Genomic DNA, 14,307 nt, shown 5'->3' on the forward strand with positions numbered 1-14,307 from the left:
ATTCGACGCAGTGCGAGTTCCCTTCGAAAGGGAACGAGAGGCCTGAGTTTATGTTGTGTTTTATTATGTGTAGCGTCAGTCGACCGTGAGGGACTGCAGTCTTTACTTTCGTTTTGTATTTGATTATTTATTTATTTATTAAAATTGTTGAATGTTCGCCGGGACCTGCCTCCTTCCTCCCATAACATCTCAACTCCGTCACACTATATTAGACATGGAACTTTTGCCATTCTTGTTTCTTTTACCTTATTCCCTTAAATCCTTTTTTAATTACCCCCCCCCCCCCCCCCCCGAGGATTAATTCTTTATTAAATCTATGAAATATTCATTCCCGTTATACCAGCTAGCTCATTGTTAAATTAAAATTATTTGAGGTGATTACAGTCTATGAATGTAATGTAATAGACATGAAAAAAACATAAGGAATACTGTATGGAGAAGAAGGAAAAAAACAGCAATGGAAATAAAAGAGAGGTTAATAAATATAATGTTTTATTGAGAAATTACACCTTTACAGAGACAACTGGGAGCTTGTGACAGTGAAAGTGAAGGTTTTCACTCAGCTGCCTCTTTGCTCTGAAAAAAAGGTACACAAATAATAAATCGGTAAGAATATAAAATAGAACAATTTATGGTAAAATAAAAGTTTTAAATTGTAAGTATGTTTAAACATTTATTTGAGTAAAATTACCTTTCCAGCATCACGGCTCTTGACTCTGAGCTTGTTGACCTGAGACTCAGCAATGTCAGCACGCTCCTCAGCCTCTTCCAGCTCATGCTGCACCTTCCTCAACTTGGACAGGTGAGTGTTTGCTTGTTCATCCTGCAAAGTCACATATGATAATATCAGGAACTTAACATGTTCACATGGTGTTTATAGTTCTCAACTGAGATACTCACAGCTTCTTCAGCCTGTCTCTTGTAAGCCTTGACCTTCAGCTGAAGCTTGTCAACCAGATCCTGCAGTCTGTTGAGGTTCTTCTTATCCTCCTCAGTCTGCAGATAATGAACAAGGATCAGACTAGAACATAATCAGATTATAGTGACCTGAATTTTACTACACATTTTTTGTACCTGGTAGGTGAGCTCCTTGACTCTCCTCTCATATTTGCGGACACCTTTAACAGCATCAGCTCCACGTCTCTGCTCTGCCTCAACTTCAGCCTCAAGCTCACGGACCTATAGTTAGTGGGAGAAAATATTCAATGAAAACATGTTTAGACTATCCAAAATATTCCAGAATATTAAAGCATTACACAATTTATACCTTTCGGATCATAACAATTAACATCAGAAAAAAAGGCAATCTTACTCTTGACTCCAGTTTCTGGAGTTGTTTCTTTCCTCCCTTCATGGCCAGATTCTCAGCCTCATCCAGACGATGCTGCAGGTCCTTCACTGTGACCTCCAGATTCTTCTTCATCCTCTCAAGGTGAGAACTGGTGTCCTGCTCCTTCTTCAGCTCTTCTGCCATCATTGCAGCCTTTTGCATTAATACAGACATTAGAGTCCATTAGATCCACATTTTTTTCAAGTACACAAGTGTCTTTTGAAACATTTGCCAGCTACTGTTGCTCACATCAGTGATGGCCTTCTTGGCTTTCTCCTCTGCATTTCTGGCTTCCTGTACAGTGTCATCAACTTCACTCTGGACCTGAACAAGGTCAGCCTCAAGCTTCTTCTTGGTGTTCAGGAGACTTGTGTTCTACAAAATGGAAAGCAACAGTTTGAACATTTTAAATGATGCTCTATATTTCCTTACTTTCATTGTAAAACCAAAAGGCTCTTACCTGAGAGTGCAGCAGCCCAACACGCTCACTGATATCCACCAGCTCTTGTTCAGCCACTTTGCGGCCTCTCTCTGTCTGCTCCAGAGCAGCTCTCAGCTCCTCAATCTCAGACTGCATCAGAGTGTTTCTGCGCTCCACCATGGCCACCTGCTCCTTCATGTCTTCCTGTCCTCTCTGGGCATCATCAAGGTGCAGTTGGGCATCCTGAACATAACAATAGTTTTAGATTAGCTTTAATGTGCTTTCTGGTGACCATAATTAGATTATACAAACATATTAATACATCCCAAAGTCGAACAGAATTTAAATACCTTGAGTTGTCCCTGAACGTTCCTGAGCTGTTTCTGGGCCTCAGCAGCCTGGCGATTGGCGTGGCTCAGCTGAATCTCCATCTCATTAAGGTCTCCCTCCATCTTCTTCTTGATTCTCAGGGCATCATTCCTGCTCCTGACTTCAGAGTCCAGAGTGCCCTGCATGGATTCAATGACTCTCTGGCTGTTCCTCTTGATCTGCTCCATCTCCTCATCCTTCTCTGCAATCTTCCTGTCGACCTCTCCCTTGATCTGGTTTAGCTCAAGCTGGACACGAAGAATCTTGGACTCCTCATGCTCCAGTGTACCCTATGACAAATACAGCAACATATAAATATCAGAACAAAATTATTCATTAACAACACAGTATGATGGTTCTAGCAAGAATTCCATATTGATCTTCAGATACTTACTTCAGCCTCCTCCAGGGCGGTCTGAATCTCTGCCTTCTCAGTCTCCACTGTCTTCTTGGCCTTTTCCAGCTCATGGATGCTCTTACCAGTCTCACCTATCTGCTCTGTCAGATCTGAAATCTCCTCTGTAGAAAGAAAAAAATATATCTGTAATCATAATCACGTGTTTACTTTTTAAAGCTCATTTAGAATTAGAACATTAAAGTCTTTTCTAATTTAACGGTTTCATTCTTACGCTGCAGATTCTTGTTTTCTCTCTTGAGGGTCTCCAGCTGATCCAGGCTCTCCTCATAGGAGTTCTTCATCTTGAACAGTTCAGTGCTGAGTGAACGAGCCTCTTTCTGAGCACCTTCCAGCTCTGCCTGACCTTCCTCATATTTCTGCTTCCATTCTGCCAGGACCTTTGATGGAGATATTTCAGGATCGGTTTGTTTATAACATGTTTAACAAAGCCTATTCCAGCGATAATTTGCAAAGAGAATATCATATAGTGACTCTGATAGTTTACCTTGTCAAAGTTTCTCTGTTTCTTGTCAAGGTTGGCAGCCAAACCATTGGCTCTCTCCACATCAATCATGAGGTCCTCCACCTCACCCTGGAGTCTCTGTTTGGTCTTCTCCAGAGATGCACATTTGGAGTTTACGGCCTCAATTTGTTCCTCTGCCTCTTGCAGACGCTGGGCCAGCTTCTTCCTGTTAAGTAATACACCTTATTTTGAATTCCAATCTATAAAATAGCTGTGAGAATTGGGAATGTTATACAATAATAGACATACTTGGACTCTTCGAGCTCTTCTGTGCGCTGGATGGCATCAGTTTCATATTTGGTTCTCCACTGAGCAACCTCACTGTTGGCCTTTGACATTCCCCGCTGCAGCTCAGCCTTTGCCTCCTGCTCTTCCTCAAACTGCTCACGGAGCAGGTCACAGTCATGACGGGCTGATTGCACAGCATGGGCCAGTGCGTTCTTAGCCTAGGAGACAAAGTCACATAATATTAGCTTTTCTCTACAGTAAAGTAATTGACAAGTATGTGCATGTATTGATTATGATGTATTACCTTAACCTCCTCTTCAATATGTCTCTTAAGCTCCTCAATTTGCTGAGTGAAAGCTTGTTTGCCTCTTGTGAGCTGAGAAACCAGAGCCTCCTTCTCCTCCAGCTGACGGCCAAACTCACCTGTTAAAATTTTCACTATGTCAGCTCAATTCAAAATAAAGCATTTAATAATATGAGAAGAGCATTTGCTACACAATTAGGCTGGGAAAATTGATTACATCCTCATATGATGCAATTTTGACCTAATAGACCTAATTTGACCTTTGAGCAAGGCACCTAACTAAGGCCTCTAGTCTATTGTTCCCTGGGCGCCGGTGTCTTGCTGATGTGTTCACTACTCATCGCTGCTTATGTGTGGGAACTAACTTGGATGGGTTAAATGCAGAGGACAAATTCTGAGTACGGGTTACCATAGTTGGCCTTCATGTAAATTCACTTCTTTTACTTTATAAAAACATAATAAATTAGCCTTGAGGATGAGGTCAAAGGATTGTGTGAATATGTTACATGAGGATGATTTACTTATACTAATTGTTTATCTGCATTTGTTAGTGGAGAAAATAAAAATGATGTATTACTTTGTTTGATATTTTTGAGATATTGTGCCATTATTTACCATTTTCAGTTTGAAGTCTTGCTCTTTGAGCACTGAGGTCATTTAACTGGCGAAGGTTCTCGTCATTCTTGGACTTAATTTCACTAAGTTGGTCCTCAAGTGTGCGGCTCATCTTCTCAAGATTACCCTGTAAAAACATTTCATTTGATTCTTAAGAATCTAAACCACATTTTTTATATTTCCTTTTTTTTTTTAGAAACCATTCTCAAACCTTTGCTTTGGCAACAGCTTCCATGTTGCTGGAAAGATCATCAATCTCCATTTTGAATTCGCTCTTCTCTTTCTCAAGCTTCTGCTTGACACGCTGCAGGTTGTCGATCTGCTCTCCCAGCTCGGCCACACTGTCTGCCTGCTTCTTGCGGAGGGCAGCAGCAGTAGCTTCATGCTGGAGGGTGGACTCTTCAAGATCACGACGCAGCTTCTGGAATTCAGCTTCACGCTTCTTATTCATCTCGATCTGAGCAGCAGTGGCTCCTCCAGCCTCCTCAAGCCTCTCACTGATCTCCTCAAGTTCCCTGGAGAGATCAGCTCTCTGCTTCTCAACCTTGGCACGAGCAGCGCGCTCAGCCTCGATCTCTTCCTCCAGTTCCTCAATGCGAGCCTATGATGGAAAAATAGTTAATTCGATTCTTAGAGATCTGATCATAATGATCGTAATGTTTGAAAAAAAAATCTCAAAATACCTGAAGCTCCTTGATCTTCTTCTGGAGTTGAGCACCCAGAGATTGTTCATCTTCTATCTTGCTGAGCAGCTGACTTGTTTCAAAATCTTTTCTGTGTGTAAAATGAGAAAACAATGAATGACCTGAAATAAATGAAAACCATTATTTTTTATAAAAGTTTCAAAGAATTCCTACTTCTTCAGCTTCTCGTCAGATTGCTGCTTGTCATTCTCCAGGTCCATGATGGACTCTTGAGCTAATTTCAGGTCTCCTTCAAGCTTTCTCTTGGCTCTCTCCAGGTCCATGCGGAGCTTCTTCTCTTGTTCAAGGGAACCCTCAAGCTACAGGACAATGATATATAAAATATGTTCACAGCAGAAAACACAGTTAATTAATAACATGTTTGCATAATCAACTCACATCATCAACTTGCTGCTCAAGCTTTGTCTTGGATTTGGTCAGGCTGTTGACTTTGTCCTCCTCGGCCTGAAGATCATCCAGTGTCTGCTGATGTGACTCTTGGAGGGCTTTCTTCTCCTTCGTAAGCTTGGCAATGCTCTCATCCTGAGCTGCCATTTCCTCAGTCAAGTTCTTGACCTGTGTGATTTTTTTTTGTTTCAAATAAGCTTATATTTTACAATTATTATTTTTATATCAACATATAAGAAAGACATTAAATCTCATCTTAAACCAACTCAATCTCCAACCTTATTCTCAGTGGCATGTTTCTCCTTCTCCACTTTAGCCAAGGTGAGCTCCAGATCATCAATGTCTTTCTTCAGCTCAGAGCACTCATCCTCCAGTTTCCTCTTCTTGGCTGTCAGTTCAGCATTGATTTCTTCCTCATCCTCCAGTCTCTCAGTTGTCTCCTTGAGTTTAGCTTCAAGCTGGATTTTGCTTTTGATCAGACCCTCACACCTCTCCTCAGCATCTGAGAGACCCTCAGATTCCTGTTAGTAAAATAGATTGCTATTTCATTGGAAACAACCTTGCTAATTTTTAATGGAGCAAAAATTCAGCTAATTATAAAATGTACTCACAGATGCTACTTGCAGCTGCAGATCATTTTTCTCTTGCAACAGTGCTACCATCTTCTCTTCAAGCTCCTTCTTTTTGGCTTCAGCCTTAACCAAAGCCTCTTTGCATTTTGTATAGTCCTCTTTCATGGTTGCCAGCTCCTTCTCAGTCTCAGCACTCTTCAGCAGAGGCTTAATCTTGTAATAAACCTTCATCCATGGCCAGTGTTTGACATTCATGAATGAGCGGATGTTGTATTGGAGGGTGTAAATTGCATCCCTTATGAAACAATTTGGATGTTCAAATGCAGAATTTTTGGGAAATGCACTTATTTTTAAACCAGTCGATAAAAACATTTCCTTCACTGTATGGGTCAAACATATTTGTATAGAGTATTTTTTAAAAGCCGATTTGACAAGAAGATGGGCTTGCATAGACCAAAAAAATATTTGTATTGATAACCCATTAACACTGTAAATTAATGCGGGTTATGAATCATTGTTGTGACATTTCCAACTGAAAAAGCTTTATACTAACTGAAATAGTTAAATCAGCGTGTTTGAGAACATTTCTCACCTCCTCGCCGTCATTTTCACAAACTCCCTCCTCATCAGGTAACCACGGCAGAGAGCCTGAGTCATTGTGACCAAAGCAGCCAGTTTCTCATCACGCATCTCCTCAAGAGTACCCAGAAGACCAGCTTTGAAGAACACCTGAGTTTATGTAAAACAGTAAATCAAAATATGATTTACCTGTATAAGCTAAATGACCATGATCACTGAATCTTTGAAAGTTGTAAAGGTGAATATTAACCTTCGTATGTCCAAATCTGTATTCGTCATGATTAACGTCGATGGATCCCAGGAGTTTCTCACTGGCCTTCTTGTTATCCATAAACTGTCCATCTGGGATAACACTGGCATTCAGCACCTTGTATCTGTGGAAGATGGGAATATTTATCAAAATGCTTCATATCTTCTAATAAAGAGTCTTCAACAGGAAATGGTATTTTTATGTGGTGTCATATATACCTCTGTTTGAAGTCACCATAGAGGATTCTGCTGGGAAAACCCTTTCTGCAGATTCTGATACCCTCCAATACACCGTTACACCTCAGCTGGTGGATAACCAGGAAGTTCTCCATGAGACCTATAATTTACATCATGAGCTTGGTAAATTAACATTAGCATTATTAAATACATCAACATTAAATATTGTGTTAATATGAGAATATCTGTGAGTCCTTTATTACTTTACCTGGAGTCTTGGACTCATTGGGAATCAGACAACGCACAAAGTGAGGGTGGGTGCTCCTCAAGTTTGTCATGAGCTTGCCCAAGTTCTCCTGTTTAATCATGAAAAGATTTAGCATTCTTACTCACATTCTCTCAGTTGCTGATTTCTCTGATCTAGACTCAAGCAAGGTGATGTACAGTTACTGCTTCTTAAGTCCTTTCAATTGCATCATTATTCAAATTTGCTCTCAAACAAACACATACTCTGAACTGAGAAGACACAGTCTGCATGGAGCCACCCTTCTTCTTGCCTCCCTTCTTGGCACCACCAGTCTCTATTCAGATAAAGAGACAAAAGAACACATATAAAGTAATAACAAGAAAAGAGTGCAACCCTGAATCAAAGTTTGGTTAAAATGATGTACATAATTATGTTAACAATTTCAGTTTTTTACCCTCAACAACAGGTGGGTAGAGAGTAGCCAGCAGTTTGACAGAAGACTTCTGGTACAGCTGCAGAACAGACTCATTCAGTGGATCCTTGTTCTTGTCCAACCAGCCAGTGATGTTGTAGTCCACAGTTCCAGCGTAATGAACCAGGGAGAAGTGGGCTTCAGCCTTGCCTTTGGCTGGCTTTGGTTTCTGGAAAGCATTGTTCTTGCCAAGATGCTGATCATACAGCTTGTTCTTGAAGGAAACGTCTGTAGCCTTGGGGAACATGCACTCCTCTTCAAGGATGGAGAAGATACCCATGGGCTGTTTATAAAAGAGTGTTGTTTAATTACTAAAAATTTATGATTTTGAGAATGAACCATGGAAATGAGTAAGTTCAAAAACCGGTAAAAACCTTCTCAATAAGCTCAATGCAAGCGGCCAAGTCCATGCCAAAGTCAATGAACTCCCAAATAATGCCCTCCTTCTTGTACTCCTCTTGCTCCAGCACAAACATGGTGTGGTTGAAAAACTGTTGCAGTTTCTCATTGGTGAAGTTGATGCACAGCTGCTCCATGCTGTTGTACTGGAGGACAAAAAATTACAGAAACATTTACTACCTTCTGAATATCATTCATTTTGACATAAAAAGAGATAAAATAATCATTCTTACATCAAAGATCTCAAAGCCAGCAATATCCAGCACGCCAATGTAGAAATTTCTTTGTTGTTTTGTGTCCAACATCTGGTTGATACGAATGACCATCCACAAGAACATCCTCTCATAGATAGATTTGGCCAAGGCGCTAACAGAGTTGTACACCTGTAAGTAGAATCGAGTGGATATTTTATTCTGCTTCTGCAATAATTAGACAGAATTTTAGGATAAACACATGGCATGCTGGAAATGTTACTATACCTGTGGCACAGTCTGGCTTTTGGTCACAAACTCATTTCCGACCTTGACTCTGGGGTAGCACAAACCCTTCAACATATCAGCAGAGTTCAAACCCAGAAGGTAGGCGATTTTGTCAGCGTCTGCAATTAAAAAAGTTGCACAAAAAAATCCATCCCTTTTCCTGCCTTGAAAACTAAACTATAACCATCCTTTTCTTTGTCAAAATAGAAATACGGATATCTCAATTCAAACCACTGCATGTTATGACACATATTAGTACAATGTAGTCTCACCCTCATTGCCATCAGGCTCAGCCTGCTCCTCACGCTGCTTCTGCTTGAACTTCATGTTGCCATGATGAAGCACAGCTCCAGTGAACTTGTAGATGCCCATTTTCTCTTCATTAGTAAAGCCCAGAATGTCAATAGCACTCTGTAAATTTACAGAGAAGAATGAGCTCTAGGGTCTTTTCTGCCATAGTTAAATAGAATATGTCAATATTCAAACAGCAATGACTCACATCAGTAGCATCCAGCTCCTCTTTATCATTAATGCTGGCCACTGTGATCTGACCCTGACTGCACATGGAGAAGTCATAGGGGTTGGTGGTGAGGAGCGACATTTCTGTAAAATACACAGCATTTATGAAAGAGCATCTTACAATATTATCTGAAACATTGAATGAATGAAATATGTGCACCTACCAACAATCTCAGGCTTATGGTTGGTCATCATCTGGAAGAAGATGTGGTAGCCTCTCTCATCTGGAAGCTGGAATGACACTCTAGACTTCTCCAGCAGATCTGTTGAGAGAATGTACTTGAGTCACAATCATCTGAAGAGTGACAGACAAAAACAAATGTTCAGGATGGATCAATGATATTGTGTCCACATACATGTCTCAATGTCAGCACTAGCCAGTTTTCCAGATGTACCGAAGTGAATTCTGATGAATTTACCCTGTTTAAAACAAAATAACTAATTATTATAATAATTATTAATGATGATAACAATAAAACAAAATCTCTTTATAGAACAATCCAAACCAACTGACTAATTGAACTACATGTAAATAATAAGTAGTGAACTTACAAAACGGGAGGAGTTGTCATTTCTCACAGTCTTGGCATTACCATAAGCCTCAAGCAGAGGGTTGGCAGCAATAATCTGGTCCTCAAGAGAGCCCTGTAATGTTTGAAGAGTTTTCCGTTATTTTCATTTATTTTCTATTTATGACTAAACACTATTTATAGGCATTTCACAAATTCACATATCATGTGTGATGAGTGTAAATCACCAACATTCAAAATAATATGTAGGCTATGTAGTTTTATATCTCATACCTGGATTTTGCTAGAACTATCTTTCTTCTTGTCACCACCTGCCACTGCAACTGTGGCAAAGTACTGGATGACACGTTTGGTGTTCACAGTCTTTCCAGCACCAGATTCTCCGCTGGTTTATAAGAGATTAGAAGACAGAAGATGATAAGACATGTGGAAGTTTCACAAGAGGAAATTTTAACTGTTCTCAACGACTCTAATTGAAGGCTTGATACATACGTAATCAGGACAGACTGGTTCTCTCTGTCTGTAAAATGAAAGGGTAATAATGTTTTAGCAATTGTTTTATAAAAAACTATGAATGTGAATTTCAACTTAAATTTAATTCAGATCTCCTAAATCAGATCTTACCAGTCAGCATGAACTGATAGGCGTTGTCAGAGACAGAGAAGATGTGGGGTGGGGCCTCCATACGCTTTTTGCCTCTGTAGGCAGACACCACTTCTGCATCATACACTGGGAGCCACTTGTAGGGGTTCACAGTTGCGCAGAAGAGTCCAGAGTAGGTCTGAAATTAGCAGAGAAGTGGTCAGATTGCAACAACACAGACAAAAATAACTTAAATGCTTTTGTTTGTTGTTTTCAGAACTTACGTAGATCATCCATGCAGCATAACGCTCTTTGAGGTTATACAGCACAGAGGCTTCATTGAGATGGGTCATCATGGCCATGTCCTCAATCTTGTCATACTTGGGAGGATTCATTGGGTGGACATCTTCTTCCTTTACTGTTCTCTCCTATGAATTTGATCAATCAGATAATAGATAGACAAAAAAATATGTAGAACATTGTGCAATATTTACATTGAAATTAATAATTTGATACGATGGAATTATTGTGTACATACATGTTTTTACATTGTACTTATATTTTTAAAATACCTGCATGTAATTACAGCTGTAATTACACTGTTGACCCTTCCCTTATACCTTAACCCACCCTTAAACTTAACCATACCACCACACCTGTCCCTAACCTTACCCGTATCACACCGCAATAGCAGCAAAAGTGTTTTACAATGAAACATGAACACAATAAGTACATTGTACTTATTTGTCGATGTAAGTACATAGTACTTAATATAAAGTGGGACCATAGCATCTTTTAAAATGTACCTCCTTAGTGTCAAGCAAAATAACTGTGGCTTTGCCACCCTCTTTGCTCTTGATTGTTCCCTTGAGGTACAACTCTTTGACATCAGCCACATAGCAGGCAGACTTGGCATCAAATGGTTTGCTCTGAGCCTCAATTCTCTCTTTCTCAGGCTTACGAAGGTAAATGGCAGCCTTGCCATAAATGGCCATCTCCGCGTCCGTACTCATGATGGCGGCTTACTTCTGGAATTTAAAGATTGTCACAAGCATAGGTAAACAGGGTAAATTGACAGGCATTTGATCACTAATTATTCACTAAATCACTACTGTAAGTAAAATCAAGGACATTGTAAAGTAGGGTCCCTCAAATCCAGTACTCACTTCCCTGTAGAGTTTAGCTCAACATTTATCAAATACATCTGAGAAAGCTATTCAAGATCTTCAGAATTACTAATATACAGGTAGTTTTGATCAGGGTTTTTTACTAAGCATGGCAGTGGCCCTCCAGGGCCAGATTTGAGGAACGCTTTAGTGAAACATGGATATTGATTATATAAAACGTGTGTGTGTGTTTCTTTCACAGGGCCAGAGCACTAATACACAAATTTTTCAGTATGTATATTTTCCCGTAAAATGTCGAGTTTAATTTAGCATATTTAGTTTAACTTACCACACTGCCACAAGTTCTGATGAATGGCTGAAACACTGTTAGACAAACAGGAAGATATTATACATTGAAGCCATGCTTTTTCATTTCTAAAAATTACATTATAAAAATGTTAAGCAACTTATGTCTTTAAATTAATTGCATAACAAACAGTTGATAGATTATCAAATAAGATGGCATATTTTTTTTAAACTGTGCACATCTTGAAAAAGAAACAAAAGTTTTGTCTCACCACAAGCAAACTTGACTAGTCTTCCGAACGCAAAGGTCTCCACTCCTACCCATGCTCTTTATACTGTACTTGCTATGCAAGCAATGCAGAAGTTAAATATGGCTAACACCAAATATGGCTAAAATTTGAGTCAGGAAATTTATCAGATGGACCATTTGGCGCAATCCATAGTTGGGAATAGAATACATAACTGGAAATAACACTTAGGGATAGCTTGTTAAAAAGAGTTTAACCTCAGTACTTTGCTTAATTATGCACAATCATGAAATTCACATTTGAAATTAAAGGGGTGAGCAGATTTAGGATTACATTAAAAATGACGTGAAACAGAGGCAACACTTGAATAATTTGTAATTCCTCGTTTGGCAAGACTTGTCCACATAATATCCTTATAGTAAAAAAAGAAAATGCAAAATAAAGACCATTACTGCTAACCAACCTCAATTATTTCAGCTAATTGGTTATATCAGGTAAGTAAATAAATATATTTTTGTAAACTACTAATATTGGTTAGTTGAGTTCCTATAAATGTAACTATTAGAAAGGTTATTTGCTATGATTTGGTATTTTTTTTTAACTGTTATCGGCATTAACAAATCAGTGTGTCTGGATTTATATATTTCTCATTTGTTTTCTATTGACTTATTCAGTGTCAATGCTGTAATCTGAATAACTGAGCATTTACTGTACCCATGTTTATATTTATTTGACATTTTATTGCTTTGCTTGATGAGTTTGCATTCCATGGACAGGCACACTCAAGTATCAGATTTCTTGCTGTGCCTTATATGTAAAAAAAGACCTGTATGTAGGACTGCAATGTTAGAACTAAGACTGTTCATGGCTCCAGTACAATTGCATGACTTTCTTTTTTTTATGTTTTTAGTTTCAATTGAAAATAGTTATATACACATAACATTTAAGACTGTCAGATAAAAAGATCAAACAATGGACAAGATTGATAAAGTCTTATATTCACATTTATTTGTATAGCGCTTTTCACAATAAATATCCTTTAAAAGCAGCTTTACAGAAAATGCATGAGTCCATATTACACATGATATGCTCTTGTCCTGACAGTGACAGATGTCTTTAATGCTTGAAAATCTCGTTTGATTTCAAAACTGTTAGGAAGTGACATTGCAGTGACAGTATTCTGTTATCTTAATCTTACCATTTTTGGGGGCTTAGCTGTACTTGTGGACACGACGTACAGTGTGCCTGCTGCTAATTTAGGCCTGTTTGCCATTTGGATGCTGATTTATTTGATCGACCAAAACATGACTGCATTTTTACATTAACCCTGTTTCATTAAACTCATGAGTCTCCATGTCATATTCCAAATGCCGCATCATCAAATAAGAGTACCCGATACTGTTAGTTTATATATTTCATTGGACTAGTTTGACATATATTGGTGAATCCATGTGACTAACAAGACAATTAATTTCTTTCAGACCATAAGAATAATAGAATGTATCACTGACAGAGCACATACTTCCACATACATACACTACTTCCAAACCTAAGCACTTTTAAATGTCTCTTACAAAATGTTTTAACAGACACTTGTAAATGTTACAATTGATTTGTTTTTTACTTTAGTTTTACGATTATTGTGCAATGTGGTGTTGTCTGACTGTTATTTTATATGTGAAACTTGATGTGCTGCTGTCTTGATCAGGTCTCACTGGAAGAAGAGATAGAAATATCTCAATGTGATCTCCTGGCTAAATAAAGGAAATAATAACATGAGGATATGGTGTTTGTGTCATCATTGTGACCTAATAATTACCTTCATCATCATCATCATCATCATCATCATTATCATCTTTGCTAGTAAGCAGTAATTTGAACCCCTCTCACACATACTATTCATGAATCATGACCATACATGATTTTAAGGATCATGTTTTATTCTCACAGCTAATACACATACATTCTTATTTTATTGCATATTCTTTCTGTCAAGGCATTACCATCCTTACTCAAAGATATTTTGTATTACACATGTGTATTTGGAAATATGGACAACATCAGGTTAGGTAAGATGTGGTTTAGAGTACATCACGTATTAGACGGATATTTGTTTAATGATTCACAATTACAATTGCTCAGAAATGTTTGCATCATTACAAACTCAATTCTACCATGTGTGCTGATCTATATTGTTGTGTATAATAATTTAAACTAACATACTTCTGCAGTGTTTTAAATAAATAAATAAATAAATAACGCCGTACAAAGAACATAACCAAGTGGACTGTCTGGACCATATCTGTGGTTTCATCATTGAAATTAGTTCTGTTTTTATAATATAATATATAGGTTTTAATAATAGTTTTTATGGTTGCTCTGTAATCTCCTATTAACATATCCAGTGCCTCTGGAAACTGTATATCAGACTGAAATTGTGAAATTCACAATAATAAGTTCATGGGAATTCTGTTCATAATAGAGACCAAATTTGAGCTACATGATGAAGTTTTGTTTTTGACTTAAATTGTTTGACACTTTTTCAAAGCTAATGTAGCTATAAA

General features: G+C 38.4%; 1 protein-coding gene across 1 annotated transcript; it reads right to left on the bottom strand.

The window, feature by feature from the left end:
• Nucleotides 1-474: 474 nt before the first annotated feature.
• Nucleotides 475-14,119, bottom strand: LOC306995678 (myosin heavy chain, fast skeletal muscle-like). The gene is made up of 39 exons (XM_079607474.1): nucleotides 10,890-14,119; nucleotides 10,368-10,511; nucleotides 10,126-10,282; nucleotides 9,994-10,021; nucleotides 9,775-9,886; nucleotides 9,524-9,616; nucleotides 9,328-9,391; nucleotides 9,136-9,234; nucleotides 8,952-9,055; nucleotides 8,725-8,863; nucleotides 8,453-8,571; nucleotides 8,207-8,356; nucleotides 7,949-8,119; nucleotides 7,557-7,857; nucleotides 7,366-7,436; nucleotides 7,124-7,211; nucleotides 6,898-7,015; nucleotides 6,680-6,803; nucleotides 6,443-6,579; nucleotides 5,890-6,145; nucleotides 5,557-5,799; nucleotides 5,270-5,446; nucleotides 5,045-5,190; nucleotides 4,871-4,961; nucleotides 4,399-4,788; nucleotides 4,188-4,314; nucleotides 3,573-3,691; nucleotides 3,290-3,486; nucleotides 3,023-3,206; nucleotides 2,750-2,915; nucleotides 2,515-2,639; nucleotides 2,102-2,410; nucleotides 1,791-1,994; nucleotides 1,580-1,705; nucleotides 1,313-1,483; nucleotides 1,075-1,179; nucleotides 901-996; nucleotides 692-823; nucleotides 475-576 (listed from the first exon to the last, which is right to left on the bottom strand). Exons 1-39 carry the CDS (start codon nucleotides 11,094-11,096, stop codon nucleotides 556-558), a joined length of 5,811 nt encoding a protein of 1,936 aa, XP_079463600.1. The 5' UTR covers nucleotides 11,097-14,119; the 3' UTR covers nucleotides 475-555.
• Between the last annotated feature and the right edge of the window lie 188 nt (nucleotides 14,120-14,307).

Source organism: Phoxinus phoxinus (assembly GCF_949152265.1).
Source record: "Phoxinus phoxinus genome assembly, chromosome: 3".
NCBI classification, from domain to species: domain Eukaryota; kingdom Metazoa; phylum Chordata; class Actinopteri; order Cypriniformes; family Leuciscidae; genus Phoxinus; species Phoxinus phoxinus.